Source organism: Phacochoerus africanus, chromosome 3 (assembly GCF_016906955.1).
Source record: "Phacochoerus africanus isolate WHEZ1 chromosome 3, ROS_Pafr_v1, whole genome shotgun sequence".
Taxonomy (NCBI): Eukaryota; Metazoa; Chordata; class Mammalia; order Artiodactyla; family Suidae; genus Phacochoerus; species Phacochoerus africanus.
The window spans coordinates 25,359,204-25,382,176 of NC_062546.1; the positions used below are offsets into that span (position 1 = coordinate 25,359,204).

Genomic DNA, 22,973 nt, shown 5'->3' on the forward strand with positions numbered 1-22,973 from the left:
GATGATGCAAGACACTGGAAATAAACTGGAGGCAAGATTGATAATTTACAGCAAACACTGAGCAATGAAATACAAAATTTAAAACCTAAGCAAGCAGAGATGCAAAATACAATAACTGAAATAAATTCATTAGTAGCAACCAACAGCAGAATACAGGAGGCAGAAAAACGAATAAAGGAGGTGGAAGACAGACTAGTGCAAATCACAATGCAGAACAGAAAAGAGAAAAAAGACTTAAAAGAAATGAAGACAGTATTGAAGAATTCTGGGACAATGTTAAACACACCAGCATCCATATTATAGAGGTGCCAGAAGAATAGAGAGAGAAAGGGACAGAAAAAATATTCAAAGAGCTAATATCCAAAAACTTCTCTAACATGGGAAAGGAACCACTCACTCAAATCTAGGAAGCACAAGTACCATGTAAAATAAACCCAAGGAGGAACACCCCGAGACACATCTTAATCAAACTGACCAAAATTAAAGACAAAGAGAAAATATTGAAAGCAGCTAGGGAAAAGAAACAACATACAAGGGAATCCCGATAAGGTTATCAGCAGATTTTTCAGCTGAAACTCTGCAGGCCAAAGGGTGTGGCACAATATACTTAACATGATGAAAGGGAAAAACCTCCAACCAAAATTACTTTACCCAGCAAGACTCTCATTCAGATCTGAAGGAGAAACAAAAAGCTTTACGCATAAGCAAAAGCTAAGAGAATTCAGCAACACTAAATCAGCTTTTCGACAAATACTAAAGGAACTTCTCTAGGCAGAAAAGAAAAAGGCCACAATTAGAAACAAAAATACCACAAATGACAAGGCTCACCAATAAAGGCATATTACAGCAAAGATAGGAAATCATCCACACACAAATATGCTATCAAAATCAGAAATCATGAAAAAAGAAGGGTACAAGTGCAGGACACTGGAGATGCACTTGCAATTAAGAGACCAACAACTTAATACAACCCTGTATATATACAGGATATCAAAAGTTCAGGGTAACTGAAAACCCAAAATCCACAATTGATACACACACAAATAAGAAAAATTAACTCAAATACAACACTAAAGATAGTCATCAAACCAAGAGAGGAGAGAACAAGAGAAGAAGGGAAGGAAAAAGAGCAACAAAAAGAAAACCAAAACAGTTAATAAAATGGCAATACGAACATACACATCAATAATTACCTTAAAAGTAAATGGACTAAATGCCCCAACCAAAAGACAGAGACTGGCTGAGTGGATACAAAAACAAGACCCATATATTATGCTGTCTTCAAGAGACCCACTTCACTTCTAGGGACACATACAAATTGAACGTGAGAGGACAGAAGAAAACATTCCATGCAAATGGAAACAAAAGAAAGCTGGAGTAGCAATACTCATGTCAGACAAAACAGACCTTAAAATAAAGAATATTTTAAGAGATAAGGAAGAACGTTAATAATGATCAAAGGATCAATCCAAGAAGATGATATAACAATTGTAAATATATATGCACCCAACATAGGATCACCTCAATATGTAAGGTAACTGCTAACAACCTTAAAAGGAGAAATTGACAATAACACAATAATAGCAGGGGACTTTAACAAAGCACTTACAGCAATGGACTGATCATCCAGACAGAAAATCAACAAGGAAACACACGCCCTAAATGAAGCATTAGACCAGATGGACTTAATAGATATTTATAGGATATTCCATCCAAAAGCAGCATAATAAACATTATTCTCAAGTGCACATGGAACATTCTCTAGGACTGATCACATTATGGGCCACAAATCAAGCCTCTATCAAGCATCTTTTCCAATCACAAGGCTGTATGCTATATGACTAGAAATCAACAAGAAATAAACCACAAAAAACACGAACACGGGGAAACTAAACAACATGCTACTAAACAACCAATGGATCACTGAAGAAATCAAAGAGGAAATTTAAAAATACCCTAGAAGCAAATGACAACAAAAATACAATACTCCAAAACCTATAGGATGCAGCAAAACTACTTCTAAGAGGGAAGTTTATACCAACATAAGCCTACCTCAGGAAATAAGAAAGAGCTCAAATAAACTATCTAACTTAACAGCTAGAGGGAGAACAGACAAGACCTAAAGGACACAATGAGCTTCTTTGCAGAACAGATACTTAACTAACAGACTTTGAAAACTTATGGTTTCCAAATGAGGCAGGTTGGGGGATATGGGGATGCACTGGAGTTTTGGGAGGGAAATGCTATAAAATTTGATTGTGATGATTGTTGTACAACTATAAATAATAACATTCATCCAGTAATTTAAAAAAATGAAGAGAAAAGCTCTCATTTTCTGTCAAATGGTCTTTTGACTATTGCAATCCTAACAGGAATATATATAGCTTTTCACAGATTTAAAAAAACAAATTTTCACAAGAATAGATCTTATTTATCTTTCAACTGGGTACATAACACTAAGTAAACAAACACTGATAAAATAATTTGGTGATTTCTACCTGGTTGATTGCTTAGGGTTATTTCTACTACTCTAATATTATAAATACAGAATTGGTTCCAGGATACTCCTTGGATACTCAGGTTCCTTATTAAAAATGATATAGTATTTGCATATAACTAGGCACAACCTCCACATATCCCCTCATATACTTTATCTGGGTTTTTTGGGTTTGGGGGGTTTTCTTTTTAGGGTCACACCCATGGCATATGGAGGTTCCCAGGATAGGTGTCAAATCAGAGCTACAACTGGCGATCTACACCAGAGACGCAGTAATGCCATATCTCAGCCATACCTGTGACCTACACCACAGCTCACGGCAATGCTGGGTCCTTAACTCTGAGTGAGGCCAAGGATTGAACATGCAGCCTCAAGGATACTAGTCAGATTCTTTTCCGCTGAGCCATGACAGGAACTCCCCCCTCCTATACTTTAGATAATCCTACATTACTTACAATACCTAACACAATGTAAATGCTATGTAAATAAGTGCCTGTATGGGCAAATTCAAGTTTTGTTTTTAGGAACCACCTGGAATTTCTTCCCCCCAATATTTTTGACCCATGCACACAAAAGGCCAACTGTAGTAAATTAATAAATACTTTTATATATCAAAGATATTTTGTTCCTTTGCATTGTCTGTTTAGAATTTCTGGAGAAGGTTTTACTAAGAGTATGTGTATTTCTATGGTTATATATATTTTCTGAGGGCTTTAGCTAATTTATACTACCACCAACAATGTTATAAGGTAACATTCCTCCACAATCTCACAAATACTGGATATTATCTGTTTTGTTTTGTTTGTCTTTTTGCCTTTTCTAGGGCCGCTCCCGTGGCACATGGAGGTTCCCAGGCTAGGGGTCAAATTGGAGCTGTAGCCGCTGGCCTGCACCAGGGCCACAGCAATCCTGGATCTGAGCCACGTCTGTGGCCTACACCACAGCTCATGGCTTATCTGCTAATTTAACAAGTAAAAACTACCCTTTAGGTGTCTATTTAAGATTATTAGCAAGATTAGGAGTTCCCGTCGTGGCTCAGTGGTAAACGAATCTGAATAGGAACCATGGGGTTGCGGGTTGGATCCCTGTCACTCAGTGGGTTAAGGATTCAGTATTGCCATGAGCTGTGGTGTAGGTTGCAGACTCAGCTCAGATCTGGCATTGCTGTGGCTGGCGTCTATAGCTCTGATTAGACCCCTAGCCTGGGAACCTCCATACACCGCGGGTGCAGCCCAAAAAAGACAAAGACAGAAAAAAAAAGATTATTAGCATGATTAAATATTTCCCCATTTGCTACTGAATACTTTTTTTTCTTTCTTCCTTTTTAAGGCCACACCCATGGCATACGGAGGTTCCCAGGCTAGGGGTCGAATCGGAGTTGTTGCTGCCGGCCTACGCCATAGCCATAGCAATGCCAGGTCTGAGCAACGTCTGAGACCTACACCACAGCTCTCAGCAACATCAGATCTTTAACCCACTGAGAGAGACCAGGGATTGAACGTGCAACCTCATGGTTCCTAGCTGGATTTATTTCTGCTGAGCCATGACAGGAACTCCATGCTACTGACTACTCTTGAATAAAATTTTTTTCTTACAGTTTTTACTTACAATTATTTTATATAAATGTTAAATGCTTAACACCATGAATTTACATATCCCCATTTTACTAATTATCCCAAACTATCTTGCAGTCATTTCACTAACATATATGAATTTTTTATTTAAGAACTTTATCTTAATATATATGACAGAACCTATAATTCTTATTCAGTAAAAAGAAACTATCTTATAACTCTATGGTCTGAGACAGGTAAAAGTTCACAAAGGAAAACTTAGAAGTAGCAAAATCCATGAAAGTCAGAAATGAGTGAAAATAAGTCATTCATCATGGTCAATCAATTCCTTGACTTTCTTCTCCCCAGTCTGCATCTATCACAAAACAAAGTAGACAGAGAAAAGACCAACAAGAAGAGGAAAAGTAGAAAGGTAGGGAAGATTTCATACAGATATATTTCTATAGTAAATACTTTTTTTCTTCTTTAATTCAGATACTTACCCAGGAGGTAGAGGTTCTGGTCTATCCCAAGTAGTTCTCTTTTCAATATGATCTACGTAGTAAACTCGTCCATGCTGGTCCACTCTCTGCTCCCAACTTAAACACAAAATTTAAAAGGCTAATATGCTACAAGCATGAGAAGGCTGCCTTTTAATCCTGTCTTTGTTTTTTTCTCTTATATGGTATTACAGAACTTGGGACAAGTAAGCATGTCAGTATACACAGCAGATTATCAGAATTTAAAAAATTAGGAATAAAATCAAGAAATACTATCCCAAGGATGACACACAGTGAATAAGTAAGATTTCTCCTACAGAAGTCCTGCTCTAGATGTCTTACATTTCTAAAAAGGCTTGAGGCAATGAACTATGAAGACAAAATCCATCTCAATCTGATCAGATTATACAGAGGACTTGAGTGTAAAAGAAAACTAATTAATGTTATGAAATCTGAAGACAGACTGAACTGTTAACTAAAGGGCAAAGGACAGTTACCATTCTAGAAAAGCTGAAATCAAAGAATAAGACTTGAGCAGATGTGCCCCTGCATAGTCCCATGGACAAAGTCAATCTGAGTATTCTCATTTCCTTGGTAGGTTTATTCTTTTTTTTTTTTTTTGTCTTTTTTGCTATTTCTTGGGCCGCTCCCACGGCATATGGAGGTTCCCAGGCTAGGGGTCGAATCGGAGCTGTAGCCACCGGCCTACACCACAGCCACAGCAACGCGGGATCTGAGCCGAGTCTGCAACCTACACCACAGCTCACGGCAACACCGGATCGTTAACCCACTGAGCAAGGGCAGGGATCGAATCCGCAACCTCATGGTTCCTAGTCGGATTCGTTAACCACTGCGCCACGACGGGAACTCCGGTAGGTTTATTCTTAAAGTGAAAACCATAAGAATAAATCAAGATAGTTCAGAAGAACCAATCACTTCAGAGCACCTACCCAGATTCTCTTTGCTAATATCCCTTGCACAAACAACATTCTGATCTGGCTTCCCATGTAGGGCTTTCAAAAAGGAAAATGGCTTAACTACCCACATAAGTAATACAGACTGTTTAACAATAAAATCCTCATCATTAAAGTTTATCAATTCATCACCTAATCAATTGATTTGATTAGCATTCTGAGCGCTGGAATATGAATGCCACAAAGTGTGTGTGTATACAAAAATAATAATTTTTTAAATATCCAGTAGATATTTAAAGACTGAATATTAATTTTGTTTCCTAAATTACTATTACTTTGCTACATATGACTTTACGATGGGAAAAAAAATTTTATGTAATCTTTTTCTCCTTCAAAGAAATGGCAATTTGTCTTTTTTTTTTTCTTTTTTGTCTTTTCTAGGGCCGCACCCATGGCATATGGAGATTCCCAGCTAGGGGTCTAATATCAGAGGTGTAGCCGCTGGCCTACACCACAGCCACAGCCACAGCAATTTGGGATCCGAGCCACGTCTGCGACCTACATCACAGCTCATAGCAACATGGGATCCTTAACCCACTAAGCAAGGCCAGGGATGGAACCCACAACCTCATGGTTCCTACTGAGCCACAACATGAACGCCAGAAATGGCAATTTGAACTAGGTGAATATTTTATTACTTGGCCTTAGTTATTTTTTTAATACCTCAGAGTTCTTCAGTTTAAAAAAAATTTTTTTCTTCCACTTTGCTATGGAAATGAGGGAGAAATTTCAAAAGTATTTTTTTTTTTTGTTCAGTTTGACTCTAGACAATACCCCACTCCACATACGCAAATCAGAACAGCTTTTTAAAGAATGGAGTTCAGCGTGGTTCAACAAGGAATGGTTTTGTCACTACAGTGGCTTGGGTCACAGCTCTGGCACAGGTTCGACCACCGGCCCTGAAACTTACGTATGACACGAGTGCAACCAAATATAAAAATGAAGAATACAAATGTTTTTGGTTTTGTTTCATTTTTAGGGCCGCACCTGTGGCATATGGAAGTCCCCAGGCTAGGGGCTGAATTGGAGCTACAGCTGCCAGCATATATACCACAGCCACAGCAGTGCCAGATTCAAAACACATCTGTGACCTATACCACAGCTCAACAGCAACACCAGATCCTTAACCCACTGATCTGGGCCAGAGATTGAACTGGCACCCTTACAGATACTAGTAAGGCTTGTTACCACTGAGCTATAATGGGAACTCCAGAAAACAAATGTTAACCAAAAACAATTACTCACCCAGGTGGAAGGGGAGCTTGAGGTACAGGATTTAATGGCCTAGGGCCTGAGCCTCCAGAAATAGTAAGAGGAATTATTAATCCAGATGTTGCTCCTTCAGATGTATTTGAATTTGTATTCGTTGGTGGCAGAGAGCCTGTACTAGAGCCATCACTTTCAGAAGTGGCAGATGGTGAGCCATTGACAGATGCTTTAAGATTTGAGAAAAACAGAAAAATTTTCAGAAATCTAAATTTAGGATAGAATATTGACTTAAAAAATAAAAAGGTAGCTGACAAATACACAACTTAAAGTATGGATATGCCAGTAAAAATCACTTAAAAAAGATAAATAATAGGAGATAGCCAATGGTCCCACCTAATAAGCCTGTTTACCACTTTTTAGATCCTGTCTACCCTGTGTTTCATTATAATTTTGAAGCACATACAGATTCTGATTTCCTGATGCCAAAGGAAATAAACTTTTAGAAAAGTGTTCATGTCCCTTGGTATAGGTTCATTTAGTAATTTTTCATACTCTTAAAACAGGTCTGAAACCCTACAGATATCTGACCAACTATTGTTACCTATAATATGGAAGATTTGACTGATAATAACTATTATATATAGTGATACATAACTTATGTAACTATAGGGATATTATTGCTTAATTACGTATTATATCTTCAGGAAATACTTGTTGACAAAACAATTCCTGGAGGAAGTCATCAATATTATGACAAAGTAATACATAAACTTAAGGACTTGGAATATACTGTTAACATGATAATCTACAGAAAAAAGGGCAAGATGTATAACTAAACACAAAGTGACTGGGGGAAGGGGAAAGGAGTGGGATAGATGAGGAGTTTGGGGTTGGCAGATGCAAACTATTACATATGGAATGGTAAGCAATGGGTCCTACTATATAGCATGGGGAACTATGTCCAACCTCTTGGGTTAGAACATGATGGAACTCAGTATTAAAAAAAATATATATATACATATATATATATGTATGACTGGATCACTTTGGTGTATAGCAGAAATTGAAGGAACACTGTAAATCAACTATAATTTAATAAACAAGTCATTAAATAAAATCATTTGTGGACAATTTGCTTTTCTAATACTACTTGAATTATTTTATATTTCCTGTCCACATACTAACACATGGAAGTTAAAAAAAAAAAAAAAGAATTAAAGATTTATTCTCGTTAATCAGAACATTAAATATTCTAATTAGAGATGTCTACACTTTTATTACATGAAAAATGTTTACTTATATAATTTTTGCTTTAATATCTGAATATCATTTAGCATTGTTGGGTTACTTGCCATTTATTGACTGGCTTTTTAAAGGATATAATGAGAATAAGCAGCCAGATCCTTGACTCTATGAAATGCTTATGTTGCAAACCCTGAAAAAAGTTGCAATCTTATCTGTACTCCCTATACTTTTATATAGCACACATGTGATTTTCATTCTCAGTAGAGCACCTGCCTCAATAACTTTTCTGCCACTCTGGGCAGAAAAACTTAGATTTTTGATTACTTGATTATTATAGAAAGCACATCTTGATTACTACAGAAAGATCATTCTTCTTGGCCAAAATCTTAACTGTAAAAATACAGCTAGAAAACCAACCTAAAAGGGTCTCTTAACACTTACCTGAGAATCAAATCCCAGAGAGAATATTATTTACAATCACAGTACTAAGAGCTACATCTCTAGTGTATGGCTGGAATACACACCTGGTCTACGTGGGGTAGGTGGAGGTGGTCGTGAAGGTCTTGGAGGCCTAGAAGGTTTAAAACCGCCATTTGAGAGTGAAGGAGAATTATTCCCATTGACCCTCCTACTGTCACCAGACCCTGCATCCTCAAGGTCATCTGATCCATTTGTGTTCACTCTGGGTAAGAAGAAAGCAAGAGAAGAAGAATGCTCTATCAATTTAACAAAAAACCAGAAGGAAGACCAAAACTTAAAGTTCTAGGAGCCTGAGAAAGCCACCTAATTAATTTCTCACAGCCCACTGAGAAACAGAGAGGTTTTAAACAAGGGCAAAGAAATACTTGGGACCATTCCGAATTACTAGGTATGCTGGTTAGGAATACGGGGTTCCTGTCATGGCGCAACAGAAACAAGTCCAACTAGCAGCCATGAGGTTGGTGGGTTCGATCCCTGTCCTCGCTTAGTGGGTTAAGGATCCAGCCTTGGCATGAGCTGTGGTATAGGTTGTAAACACAGCTTGGATCCCACCTTGCTGTGGCGTAGGCCGGAGGCTACAGCTCCAATTAGACCCCTAGCCTGGGAACCTCCATATGCTGCGGGTGCAGCCCTAGAAGAAGACAAAAAAAAAAATTTTCAAATGAATTTAAAAAGAACACCATTTTATCACAAGAATAGATAATTTAATCATTATTTCCTTGGTTTACATCAGTTCATAATATTATTTAGGTTTGGGGTAGGGCTGACTTTCATAGCACGAGAAAAAGTACTCTACCCCCTTTCAGCAAATAGTATATAAAATATTCAAAGTTGGTGATCTAGAAGAGAGGTACTCACAGACTTTTTTAAAGGCACTCTCATTTCTTCAAAGCAATTTGATATCAATTGGAGGGAAGAAAGGGGGGAGAACAACTAAGAGGAATGTCAGGCTAGTACTGTCAGTTATACACAATTGATTCCTTTCCCTAGGGAGTCCAGTTGTTGACTAGAAAGTAGAGCATGAGTTAACAGGTCTGGAGGTGCTTCAGCTAAAGCTCTGATATGTACGACCTGGAACCACTACACAATATTACTGTATACTCCTGGATCTCACAACAGGTCCGAATAAAATCTAATCGATTCAAGAAACTAAAATAGAGCTAATAACCTATTAAATTCCCCCCCCACCCCCCGGTGGGGGGAGACAGATCCACAGCATGTGGAAGTCCCTGGGCCAGGGATCAACCCCATGCCACGGCAGAGACCCAGACTGCTGCAGTGACAACACTGGATCCTTTAACCCACTGTGCCACAAAAGAACGCTTTACATGACTTTCATGCTATGTTTCCCAGAAGTCTTTGGGCATTTGCTACTCAAAGTATAGCATTTAGACCAGAAACAAGCACAATACATAGGAGCTTGTTAGAAATGCACAATCTTTGACTCAACTCCCAGTGCACTATAACAGAGATAGCATTTTAACAAGATATCCAGATGACCTGTGTGAACAGCAGGGTATAACAAGTACTGCTCTGGGGGTTCCTCAAATGCTTATAAATGGAAATGCTCAGTAATAGGCAGTCAGCTCTAACCAGGCACAGCAAGACTGTCTGCAGGAAAGACCAAGCAATCCCAGAATATAAACCGAATGTAGCAAGCAAGAGTGAGCTTTGACACCGCTCTCCTTCCCCCAGATGTTGAGTCATATACCTGTTTGTTTGGAGTTGTATGCCTCTGACATCCTGAGTACTGCCTCTATATACTCTTTCAAGAGGTGACTAGTTTAAAAGAAAGGTACTTGATGCTTTTAAAAAGACAAATAATTGGTAGAATGGACCAAAAATGGGAAACTACGGTTTCTAGCCCTAACTCTCCAATTGACAAGTTATGTAACCAAAGAAAAGTTATTTAATGTCTCTACACCTCACAAGTGCACTGACCTAGAATAAATGATTCCTTAAAACCTTCTCTGCTAGAAGGTTCATACTAAATTACCCACCTACTGCTATTGGAGTTTTAGGGATTTATGAAGGAGACAGACCATTCAGGGCATGTTGTAAATCTGCTATGATAAGGAAAGGCACAGCAGAAACTGATTCTAAAAATGTTGTCTTGTGTTTAAGGTTAGAATCTTAAATATTAGATTTAAGATTTTAACATGCAGCTATAGCTGCAGGCCTGCATCACAGCCACAGCAACACAGGATTCAAGCCCTGTCTTCAAGCTACACCACAGCTCAGGGCAACACCAGATCCCCAACTCCACTGAACAAGGCCACGGATCAAACCCACATCCTCATGGATACTAGTCAAGATTTGTTTCTGCTGTGCCCCCTATTACTTTATCTTTAATTCAGTCTCCACGACCTTTAACCCCCTCTATCTTCACAGTCCCTCAGTTCCCTTCAGGTCTCATTAGGGCTCTATCACAGGCTACACCTTTAATTCACTATTGCCCAACACTTCCCCACCCCCAAGCAACCTTTTGATACTAAAACTAGTCTTTCATTTACTTTCCCCACTACCGTTCTCTGAGGTCAGCAAGTAATCCTGGAGAATGTTCCAGCTGAGAAATTAGATGCTTATTAGTAAATAAACTAGGTAAAGTATCATATTAAAGGGGCAAATAGTTCTGCAAAAATCCTAATTTTCCACTGAGAGAAGTAAGGAAAAGTCCTGAGGTTTTCATTTTCAATGAATCACAAGATAAAAATTCTTTTTTGGGCTACCAAAATGGGTATTATTTTCTCCTGTAATAAAAAAGAAAAAAAAAAAAAGTCAAAGCTCAAGTTCCCCAAAAGAGAAATAATTAGAAATGACAGATGACTATGAAAACCTCTACCACAGGTTCAATGGGATTGGTGAACTAGTGTTAAAATTAACAGCAAAAAATTTTAATAGTAATTTTTAATTTTTAATAATTTAAAATTTTAATAGTAACTTTAAAAATTTTAATAGTAATTTAAATATTTTAATAGCAATTTCATGGGACAAAGGGCTTTTGCTAGGTCCTGTACAATTAAAGACACAAGCAAAAGACAGAAAAAGTTAATATTTGTGCTTCTTCAGTTTATAATCTTTTTATTCTAACAAACTTCAGTTCCTAAAGCTTGATCACTTCAGAATAACTGAGGCAACATGGACTTCAGTTTACATTATTCGACAACTTCAACTGAGCTACAAAGTCATTCACTACATCTATTCCTGGCCATGTTCCCATTGCTCTTTCTTAAGACTTTTTCCATCTCCTCAAATACCTAATCCCAATTTGTAGATGAGCCTGACTCCTCCTCTTCTCTAAAATGATGATTTTCAGCTATTCTTGAACATTCTTTTCCACTTTAAAACTTCTGTGTGACTAAATATCTCCATTTCCCATTTCTGTGGAAAAAAATCGATCTTCGCTTTTTCAAGGCTTATCTGTCTGTGTGTCCTTAACATATTCCGTAAGACTTTTCACCAACATTTAACACCTTTCTTGTCTCTTCCATTATCTTCCTTCTTCTAGATTATTCCTCTCAGCCACAAATATAACTGAACACTTCCAAAGAAATCCCTTGTGGCTCAGTGGATTAAGGATTTGGTATTGTCCCTGCCGTGGCTCTGGTTATAGCTGTGATACAAGTTTGATCCCCCACATATGAACTTGCACAAGCCACAGAAGAAGTCAAAAACAAAAAAACTTCCCTAGATCTCTTGTAATGCAGCAGGTTAAGGATCTGGCTGTGCCTCTGGTTTCTCCCGTGGCACAGGTTCAATCCCTGGCCCAGGAACTACCAACATGGGGCGAGCACGGCCAAAATAAATAAATTAAAATTTAAAAAAAATTTTATATTAATTGCTCAAGCTGTTCTCTCATTCTCCTTTCCTACACATTATTTTTTACATTTACGCAATTAATACATTTATTCCATTTTAACTTTTAACTAAAAATCGAAATTAAAAATCCTAATTATAAAATAAAAATTACCATCAAATCTATATTCTAGAGATTATTACCATTAAGAAATCAAAGCACCTCTTAGCTGTCCTTTTTCATTGGCTATGACTGACTATATTTATACAATGTATGTGATCATACAGTTTTCATATCCTGGATTGAATTTTTGTTTTATCATTCATTACAAACTGGGCATTTCACCAAAATTATCCAAAAACATTTCTGGGTTTTGTTTTGTTTTTTGTCTATTGTCTTTTTAGGGCCACAGCTGCAGCATATGGAAGTTCCCAGGCTAGGGATCCAATTGGAGCTGTAGCCGCCAGCCTACTCCATAGCCAAAGCAACAAGGGATTTGAGCCACATGTGCAACCTAAACCACAGCTCACAGCAAGGCCAGAGATCAAAACCGCAACCTCATGGTTACTACTTGGGTTCGATAACCACTGAGCCACAACGGGAACTCCCAAAAATATTTCTAATGACTGCTGAATACTTGATCATGTGGACATAGCATAACAATCTTTTTTCAGGAAAGAGGGGTGACATTTTCTATTTCCTCCGGGTAGACTGCCTGAACAGAATAGCTGGGTCATGTATGCAAGTATTTTGAAGGCTGAAATACCAACTGCTAATTTAAGAAAAAAAAAAAAAAAAAATATATATATATATATATATATATATATTATTATTTTAGGACTGCACGTGTGACATATGGAAATTCCTGGGCTAGGGATCAAAGTGGAAATAAAGCTGCAGACACCTATACCTATACCACATCAACAACTGATCCTAGCCTGTGTGCTACAGGTGCAAACAAACAAACAAATCCCATTTCACCATAAAGTACTTATGTATTTTGAAGTCTGCCAATTTAGTAAGTAAAAATGTTAATGTTTAACAGTACTTATAGGGCATCTGAGTTTCTTCTTCCATGCACGACTATATATATGTCTATGTCTTTTGTATATTTTTCTATTATAAAAGAATTGTTTTTCCTTATTACTTTATAATACGAAGACATTAATTTGTATCATTTAGTGATGATAAATTATTTATCATTAGTTAAATGTCATTTGTTTTAAATTTTGTATTTCTGAAAACACAAGGTTTTTCCATTTCTATATAATTAAATGTATTTAGAAATATTTTGTTCTAACAGTTTTATAGTTTCATTTTTAAAAACTAATTTCTTTGGCCACACTCAGGGCATGGAGAAGTTCCTAGGCTGCCAGCCTACACCACAACCACAGCAATGCCAGACCTGAGCCTCTCCTGTGACCTACACCACAGCTCATGGCACTACTGGATCCTTTAACCCTTTGTGCAAAGCCAGGGGTCGAACCCGTGTCCTCATGGATACTAGTTGGGTTTGTTTCTGCTGAGCCACAACAGGAACTTCTGGTTCCTGTTATTTCAGTTAATCTTTAAATATTTCTATGGGATAGGTAGGTATCATTTTTGCAAGTGATGAGAAAAACAAAACTTGGAAAAGGAAAGGAACTTGCCTGAATTAATAGCATAAGTGGCATAGCTGCACCTGGGACTACCTTACCTTCGGAGCCTGAATTCATAATCATTGTTTTACTTTGCCTAAAGTGGAATGCTTTTTTTCCTCCATGTAAGTGCTTATTGTTGAATAAATGTTTTCATTGCACAAGCTAGCGCCACATGGAGACTTTGTTTGCAAGTGTAGGCATATATATTTTTTGATAGAGAGAAATGTCTTTCAAAGTATCTGAACAGGGACATTGATATGGCCAAAACTCCATATGAAAAATTATTTGATGGTCAAGTATAGTTTGGATTATATGGTGGTAGTGGTGAAGGTAAGAAGACCTTTTTGGGAACTTATTATAGTCATCCACTGAAAGATAGTGAAGGTTACAACTGGAGCAGTGCAGAAGAATAGAGAGAGAATGTGGAAGTGAAATCAGTGGGACTTAGGCATTGAGTGTCAAGAGGCACATAAGAGAAGAAAAGTCAAATTGCCTGGGAGGGTAGCAGTGTCATCCACAGAACTAGAAGACTAGCTTTGGGAGTGCAGTTATTCCAGATCTACATTTATTGGTACCAGTGGATGAGAATGAAACAATTTCCGATTTCAAATTATTTTAGGTATTATCTTTGGAATCATGGAATTTGAGACCCTGGGGGTGGGGGGGCAGAATTCATAGAGAAAGAAAAGAAAGACAAGAACAGGACCACAAGTGCCTATATTTAGTGAAGAGGAGGAAAAGGACAAACTGAAGAAGGATATATGGGAGTGTAAGATTAGAAAAGCAGTGTCACAGACATTAAGAGAAAAATGTTGGGAGTTCCCATCATGGCGCAGTAGTTAACGAATCCGACTAGGAACCATGAGGTTGCGGGTTCGGTCCCTGACCTTGCTCAGTGGGTTAACGATCTGGCATTGCCGTGAGCTGTGGTGTAGGTTGCAGACGCGGCTTGGATCCCGCGTTGCTGTGGCTCTGGTGTAGGCCAGGGGCTACAGCTCCGATTCGGCCCCTAGCCTGGGAACCTCCATATGCCGCGGGAGCAGCCCAAAGAAATAGCAAAAACACAAAAAAAAAAGAGAGAGAGAAATATTTTTAAAAGATAGGCTATTTAACATTGTTAAGCACTACAGAAAGAGAATGAGGTTTTAGCCTAATCATGCCAGGGAAAACTGGCTGTATGGAAAAAGAAATATCAGGTTAGAGTTCTGGCTCTTCGCAAAATCAGACTAGATTCCAGGTTGATTTCAAAATTGATTTTTGGAGTTCCCATGTGGTTTAATATCAAGGATCCAATGTTGTCACTGCAGTAGCTCTGGTTACCTTCAACCCCCAATCCTGGGAACTTCCATATGCTGAGGGTGCAGCTCTAAAAAAAAAAAAAAAAAAATAGGAAACATGTTCATCATACTGCCAGAAACAGAGTAAGAATAAATAAATTTTGATTGATTCTACTCTCAAATTCACCACCTACCACTTCCTACTTCCATTCACTCATTTTCAGCCAGTGAAGATTTCCAATAAAACTCCCTCCTATGTTCTCCTCCACCTCCATGACTATATTCCTTCTTTCCACCTAAAACTCCTTCCTACAATTCCCTCAAGACATACATATGGAAATTATAACCATGTTTTATAGTCTCTGGTCAAATGCCATTTCTTCCATGAATTTTTCAAACATTTTATATACACTATTTCACATTTTAAAAATAACCTATCATTTTCTAATAAGCAAAACTAAAGAGTTCAAAAAAGAAACAAGATTCAAAGAAGTTTGTACTAAAAGAAGATAAAATTAAGATGCAGTGATGGAGTTCCCTTGGTGGCGCAGTGGTTAACGATTCCGACTAGGAACCATGAGGTTGCGGGTTTGATCCCTGGCCTTGCTCAGTGGGTTAAGGATCCAGCATTGCTGTGAGCTGTGGTGTAGGTTACAGACACAGCTCGGATCCTGTGTTGCTGTGGCTCTGGCGTAGGCTTGGCAGCTACAGCTCCGATTAGACCCCTAGCCTGGGAACCTCCATATGCCACGGGAGTGGCCCTGGAAAAGACAAAAAGTCGGAAAAAAAAAAAAAAAAGATGTAGTGATGACATTTCTGGAAAATTGTGAAAGCCTGAATTGAAAAAATTAGATTTTGTTATATATCGGAAAAGATTTTCCATAATAGTTTGTTGTAATCTAAGAAATAACTATATGTCTAACAAACAGTGATTCTCAAAGTGTAAGAGCTCATCTACCAGTATCACCTGGAAGCTTGTGAGAAATGCAAATCTTGGGCCCCACCCTAGATGCAAGGATTTGGGAACAGGGGGAAAAAAATGAGCAATCTGTGGCTGAACAAGTTCTCTAGGTGATTCTAATGTAAAGTCTCAGAAACATGGTGATACTAAAATAGAACTGATGGTTTCAGTTTCTTTAATGAGTGGGTATGTAGCTAAAAACCTGAAATGGATTTTGAAAGCCAATATGGAAACCTATATACTATATAGAATTTTCAGTGTGAACTAAACACCACCATTATATTTGAAAAGTGAATTAACTGTTAGTATAGCTTTGTTCTGCTTCAGTCTTACAAACCTGGGCTTATCATCATACATATATGTACTTGATCTGCTCATAAGCTCAGACAGTTAGGGACAAGATAAAGAACGCTATGCAATCATATATTCACTGCAGCACTATTCACAATAGTCAAGACATGGAAACAACCTAAATGTCCACTGACAGATGAATGCATTAACAAGATGTAGTATATATGTACACAATGGAATGCTACTCAGCCATAAAAAAAGAACAAAATGATGCCATTTGCAGCAACATGGATGGAACTAGAGATTCTCATACAGAGTAAACCAGAAAGAGAAAGAAAATACCATATGGGAGTTCCTGTCATGGCTCAGTAGTTAATGAATCTGACTAGGAACCATGAGGTTGCAGGTTCGATCCCTGGCCTTGCTCAGTGGGTTAAGGGTCCGGCATTGCCGTGAGGTGTGGTATAGGTTGCAGACGCAGCTCGGATCCTGCGTTGCTGTGACGCTGGAGTAGGCCCACAGCTACAGCTCCAATTTGACCCCTAACCTGGGAACCTCCATATGCCTCGGGAGTGGCCCTAAAAATGGCAAAAAGAAAACAAAAAAAAAGGAAAAGAAAACACCATATGATATCACTTATATCTGGAATCTAATATACGGCACAAATGAAACTTTTCACAGAAAAGAAAATCATGGACTTAGAGAACAGACTTGTGGTTGGCGAGGGGGAGGGAGTGAGATGGACTGGGAGTCTGGGATTAATAGATGCAAACCATTATATATGGAGTAGATAAGCAATGAGATCCTGCTGTACAGCACAGGGAACTATATCTAGACACTTGTGATAGAACATGATGGAGGATAATGTGAGAAAAAGAATATATATATATACACACACACACACACATATATATATGATTGAGTCACTTTGCTATACCGTAGAAAATTAACAGAACAGCTATAATGGAAAAAATAAAAAGCATTTAAAAAAAAAAGGAAGTTCCCGTTGTAGCACAGTGGTTAACGAACCCGACTAGGAACCATGAGGTTGCGGGTTTGGTCCCTGCCCTTGCTCAGTGGGTTAATGATCCGGCGTTGCCGTGAGCTGTGGTGTAGGTTACAGACACAGCTCGGATCCTGCGTTGCTGTGGCTCTGGCGTAGGCTGGTGGCTACAGCTCCAATTGGACCCCTAGCCTGGGAACCTCCATATGCCGCAGGGAGCAGCCCAAAGAAACAGCAAAAAAATAAAAAAATTTAAAAAATTAAAAAAAAGAACGCAAAAAAATGCTATAGAACAAAGATGCTGATAAGACCATATCGTCATAACATACAAATTAAAGTTTAACAGTCAAGAAGGCACAACCAACAAAAAAATCTTGAATGCCAGGCACCAATCATCTTTGGTAATTCATAAAATGATGGAACACTGAGAAACATCCAGACATGACATGAGGGAAAGGAAACTAAAGGAACTAGCCTGGGAACCTCCATATGCCATGCGTGAGGCCACAAAAAGACAAAAAAAAAAAGAAAAAAGAAAATCTATTAAAGGAGTTCCCTTGTGGCCTAGCAGGTTAAGGATCCAGTGTCATCACTGCGACAAAGAACTTCCATATACTGAGGTTGCAGCCAAAAAAAAAAAAAAATCTATGAAACATACTAAAGAGAAACACAAGAGGCATAGGTTGTCTTCCAGTCTTTAGAGACAGCTTTAAAACCTTTTCTAGGAGTTTCCGTTGGGCACAGTGGAAATGAATCCACTGTGGGTTCAATCCCTGGCCTCGCTCAGTGGGTTAAGGATCCACTGTTGCCATACGCTGTGGTATAGGTTTCAGACACGGCTTATATCTGGCATTGCTGTGACTGTGGCACAGGCCGGTAGCTGCAGCTCTGATTAGACCTCTAGCCTGGAAATCTCCATATGCCACGGGTGTGACCCTATAAAGCAAAAAAAAAAAAAAACCCAACTTTTCTTTTCTACTGCTTTTAAATCACAATGAGAAGTAACAGTTATTTTTCTGGGCAAGAAGTTAACTAAATATTCTACTTCTTAAATTACTATTTATCACAGGAATGACTGTGAAGGTAGATTTCTATTAGGTTAAACAGTAGCTTTATAAATTCTGATTTTCCTAAAGATCTTGATGAGTTTTTCATACATCATCAAAGTACATGGACTCCCATGTGCCTAACAACTTTTCTACAACCACCATCAACATTCTGGCCTACTTGCTCCACCTATCCTCCCCTGCAGCATCTGAAACTGTAATACCCTATCTTTCTGGATATTTTCCCTTATGTCCTATGACACTGGTCTTTTCCTCTTCTGATTTTTCCTTCTGTGGTTCATCCTATATCCACCACTTAACTGGTTTGGGGGGAAAAAAAAGAATCCAACAGGATTTGTAACTCTCTTCTTAAAACATGTCACTTACTGCTTCAAGACCAGGATCAGCTTATTTCCTAATTTTATCTCCGATTCCCAGTTTCCAGGATAACCAATAAACACTTAAAATTTGTTAACTGAGTTAACACAACACGATTCATTCAACATTTTTTAGGTCCTAGAGTTGCATAGCAGATGGACTCATTAAAATGCTGGATATAGGTTAAGAGCAAACAGCTGGTACAAATCTCTGTCCCTTCTAATGAAGATCCGAAGACAGCAGAGCTAATAGTGATCTTCACATACAACCAAAAATTACAGTCCAGCTTTTGTAGAAAAGAACACATCCCAGTAATGACTCTGGGACACAGAACTTCCCTACCTTTGAAAAGTGCCAACATACTCACCTTCTGTAAGCTGAAGTATTAACATCTGAGTACCTCTAGTCTACTCTAGAGAACTACAGTCACATAACCTAAGAGTACTGAATATACCATAAATATTTCCTTCTTACCTTGAGCCCCCAAATTTTTGATGCTCATTTATTCCTTTATCAATATGAATTAAAGTTTCGACTAAAATAAAACTTATTCATCCCCCCCTTGTTGTTTCTTTCATTCTGTGGTATGTGGTAAGTGAACACTTACCTTGTTTCATCCTTGGGTCTGGAGCCATCATCATTCTGTGAAGCACCTTTAAAATCGATAAAATTTAGACAGAAAATGAGTTTCAAAAAGTGGTTTTCACCATTTTTCTAAACATGCTATGTAAACAAAACTTCTCATTAAATGTTTCTAGTAAAGAACATACTGTAACACAGTTAAAGGCCAACACATTTAAAATGAAAATGTGATAAATGTTCATGTGATTAAGAAGTTTTACCAAAATTTTGCGTAAATGATTATTCTGTGTGTGTATACAAGTGATTATTATAAGAGATGTTAATGAGTCAAGGTATATTGCTCATGTGCTACTGCTACTTCTGCCTTCGTTGAAATACATGTTTGCTTGATTCTAATCCAATTTTAGCTATTTCTGTATTCCAACTACCACCCCCTAAAAGTGGCAATTACCAATAAGATGAAGAATAAAACAGATTTTGAAAACAGAAAAACCAGTAAAATCTTTCTTTTGGAAGGGAACTGAAAACAGCTTCAAGAATAGGAAAGGCAGAAATGGGTCTCAAAGTAGCCAAAATGAGTGCCACAATGTTCATACTTTTTTTTTTGCCTTTTGTCTTTTTAGGGCCATACCTGTGGCAAATGGAGGTTCCCAGGCTAGGGGTCAATTCAGAGCTATAGCTGCCAGCCTATGCCACAGCCACAGCAATACCAGATCCAAGTTCCATCTACAACCTACACCAAAGCTCATGGCAACACTGGATCCTTAACCCACTGAGCAAGACCAGGGATCAAACCCACATCCTCACGGATACTACTCGAGATTGTTACCACTGAACTACAACAAGAACTCCTAAAGTTCCTAAGTGTGGAAAAAAAAAAAGGAAACCAACAAATATTTGTGTTTCAATCTTGACTCTGATTCATAATTATTGGTGTGATGCTGGACATACTATTTAAACTCCAGAGCCTCACTTTCCTTTATGTGCAAAATGCAGGTAATGCCTTCCAAAATTGTGATGGTCAGGTGAATACTTATATAAACACACCATAGTGCCTAGCACATGATAAACATTTAAAAAATGGCAGCTACTGTATCTGGCAACTCCAACCAAAATCCACTAAGACTTCCCAATTAAAGCCTCTTTTTACTTCAAAGAAGCAGGTTATATTCCATCAATTATTTCCTACTTTAGTGGAAAACTGGTGACACAAAAATGTCCACTTCTGGAGTTCCTGTAGTGGCGCAGTGGTTAACGAATCCGACTAGGAACCATGAGGTTGCGGGTTTGATCCCTGGCTTGCTCAGTGGGTTAAGGACCCGGAGTGGCCGTGAGCTGTGGTGTAGGTTGCAGATGCAGCTCAGATCCCGCGTTGCTGTGGCTCTGGCATAGGCCGGTGGCTACAGCTCCGATTAGACCCTTAGCCTGGGAACCTCCATATGCCTCGGGAGTGGACCAAGAAACGGCAAAAAAAAAAAAAAAAAAAGTCCACTTCTGTAGGAAATAAACAGCAAATTCATAAGCATAAATGTGCGGATTAGATTCTACTCTGAAATATAAAGACTGACATGCAGACTTTCTGCTGTGGCACAGTGGGTTAATGATCTGGTTTGTCTCTGTGGCACTGTTGTTTCGATCCCTAGCCTGGCAGTGGGTTAAAAAATTGCCATGGCTGTGGCATAGGTCACAGATACAGCTTGGATTTGATCCTAGGCCTGAGAACTTCCCATATGCCACTGGTGCAGCAGGGGAAAAGGGGGGGGGGAGACTAACATGCTTTACTTTTGCTAATTATTAAGTATTCTGCAGAAGTAGTAGTCTCAATTTATAGAGAAAAGGATTTAGGAAACTGTAAATACCGGAGTTCCGGGGCAGTTTAACAATGTAATTTAACTTATATTATCTTCTAGAATTCCAATTTATTTTAAAATGTAACTATTACAGAGTTCTATCAAAGTGAATGTTTCAATTCTGAAACAGTGTGACCAATTCAGTGTGACCAATTCACTCTCATTAACCACAAAGAACCAATCTGGAAGTTACAACAGGACTATCTTGAAGGCCCTGCTATTGAAAAAGGTCATTAGGTAAAGAGGAAGTAGGAAGTCTTCCAAAGTAGAAACAGAAGTACAGCAACACCTGACAGATGCAAAAGGTTTCATAACGACTTTCTAAGTAAACAAAAAGATCTCTGTCAGAATAATCAAGGAAACAATCTGCTCTTTGTCTTGAGGCCGCTAAAATCTATGTTTCATGTGAAAATATACTTATTAACATATTAGTAAGGGAAAGAAATACATCCACTGAGAAGTTGTTTTAGTAAGCATTCTAGATGTTCAGGCACTAACTCAAATGCCTTCAAACTTTTTTTTTTTTGTCTTTTTGCCTTTTCTAGGGCCGCTTCCCGAGGCACATGGAGGTTCTCAGGCTAGGGGTCTAATCGGAGCTGTAGCTGCTGGCCTACACCACAGCCACAGCAACGTGGGATCCGAGCCACGTCTGTGACCTACACCACAGCTCACGGAAATGCCAGATCCTTAACCCACTGAGCGAGGCCAGGGATCGAACTCGCAACCTCATGGTTCCTAGTTGGATTCGTTAACCATTGCGCCACGACAGGAACTCCAAACTTCTTTTAATTATAGCTTGTATTTATTCCCTTTAACAAACACTAGCAAATCATAAATTGCAAAATATATCAGCATATGTATATTATAATTTTTTCTGTTATTATTACAACTCAAAGACATCTCAATAAATGTAGCCTATTAAAACAGAAGAGGAAACAGATCAATTTCAGCTTGTACTTGTTTTTCTAGTACAGTACTAAGCAGGTTCTGAGTCAAGTTAAAACTCAATCAGACACTGCTACAGAGAGTTAAGTATATCTGCCAATGCACTGGAGAAGATGTGGCATCAAGTATGCCATATTAACAGCCATTGATGGCCTTACAGAATGGATACTTTATAAATTAGTTCATCACTCAGAGGGCCAAGTGATGTGGCTTTTATTTAGCTAGCTTTTCAACTTATAGAAAACCATTTTCTTCATAGAAACAATGTGCTAAAAGGAAAGCTTAAAATGAACACTTTTTAAAAAGGAAATAATTTCTTTAATGTGAAAAATGGCAATAATTACAACATACTACAGTGGCTAATGTAAGAAGAATCATTAGAGACTATGTAAGAAGTTATTACTTACTTTCTGAACATGAAGTTTCACCATTAGTAACAACTTCAGACTCTAACTGTAGCCCATCAAGGCAAACTGACAAATCTCCTATCGTTTCTGTTGGTTCTTTGTCACCTACAAGCTGTAAAGTGACAACTACTTCCTCAACTGGAAGAGAACAAAATTACATAAAAGTCACTTTTTTTTTAAAAAGTCATCTTAATAGTTAAAAACAATGTCAGAAAAAATTTACATTTCAGTGTAGACAATTTAACAGGTTTCACACAAGCTTCCAGTCCATTTGATATCAAAACATTTTTAAAAAAACACGATTAATACCCGCAATGTAAAATACTGAACAGGTCAATC

The 22,973-nt window shown here is 38.2% G+C and overlaps 1 protein-coding gene across 2 annotated transcripts in view; it reads right to left on the reverse strand.

Annotated features, from left to right (window-relative positions):
- The window catches only part of ITCH (itchy E3 ubiquitin protein ligase), a 102,408-nt gene that overhangs the window by 53,470 nt on the left and 25,965 nt on the right, over positions 1-22,973 (reverse strand). For both annotated transcript variants that reach the window (XM_047771278.1, XM_047771277.1), the window contains exons 6-10: positions 22,635-22,772; positions 19,458-19,503; positions 8,503-8,660; positions 6,770-6,959; positions 4,554-4,649 (exon numbers count right to left, since the gene is read on the reverse strand). In XM_047771278.1, coding sequence (XP_047627234.1) covers positions 4,554-4,649; positions 6,770-6,959; positions 8,503-8,660; positions 19,458-19,503; positions 22,635-22,772 — 628 coding nt within the window. The remainder of the gene's footprint in view (positions 1-4,553; positions 4,650-6,769; positions 6,960-8,502; positions 8,661-19,457; positions 19,504-22,634; positions 22,773-22,973) is intronic.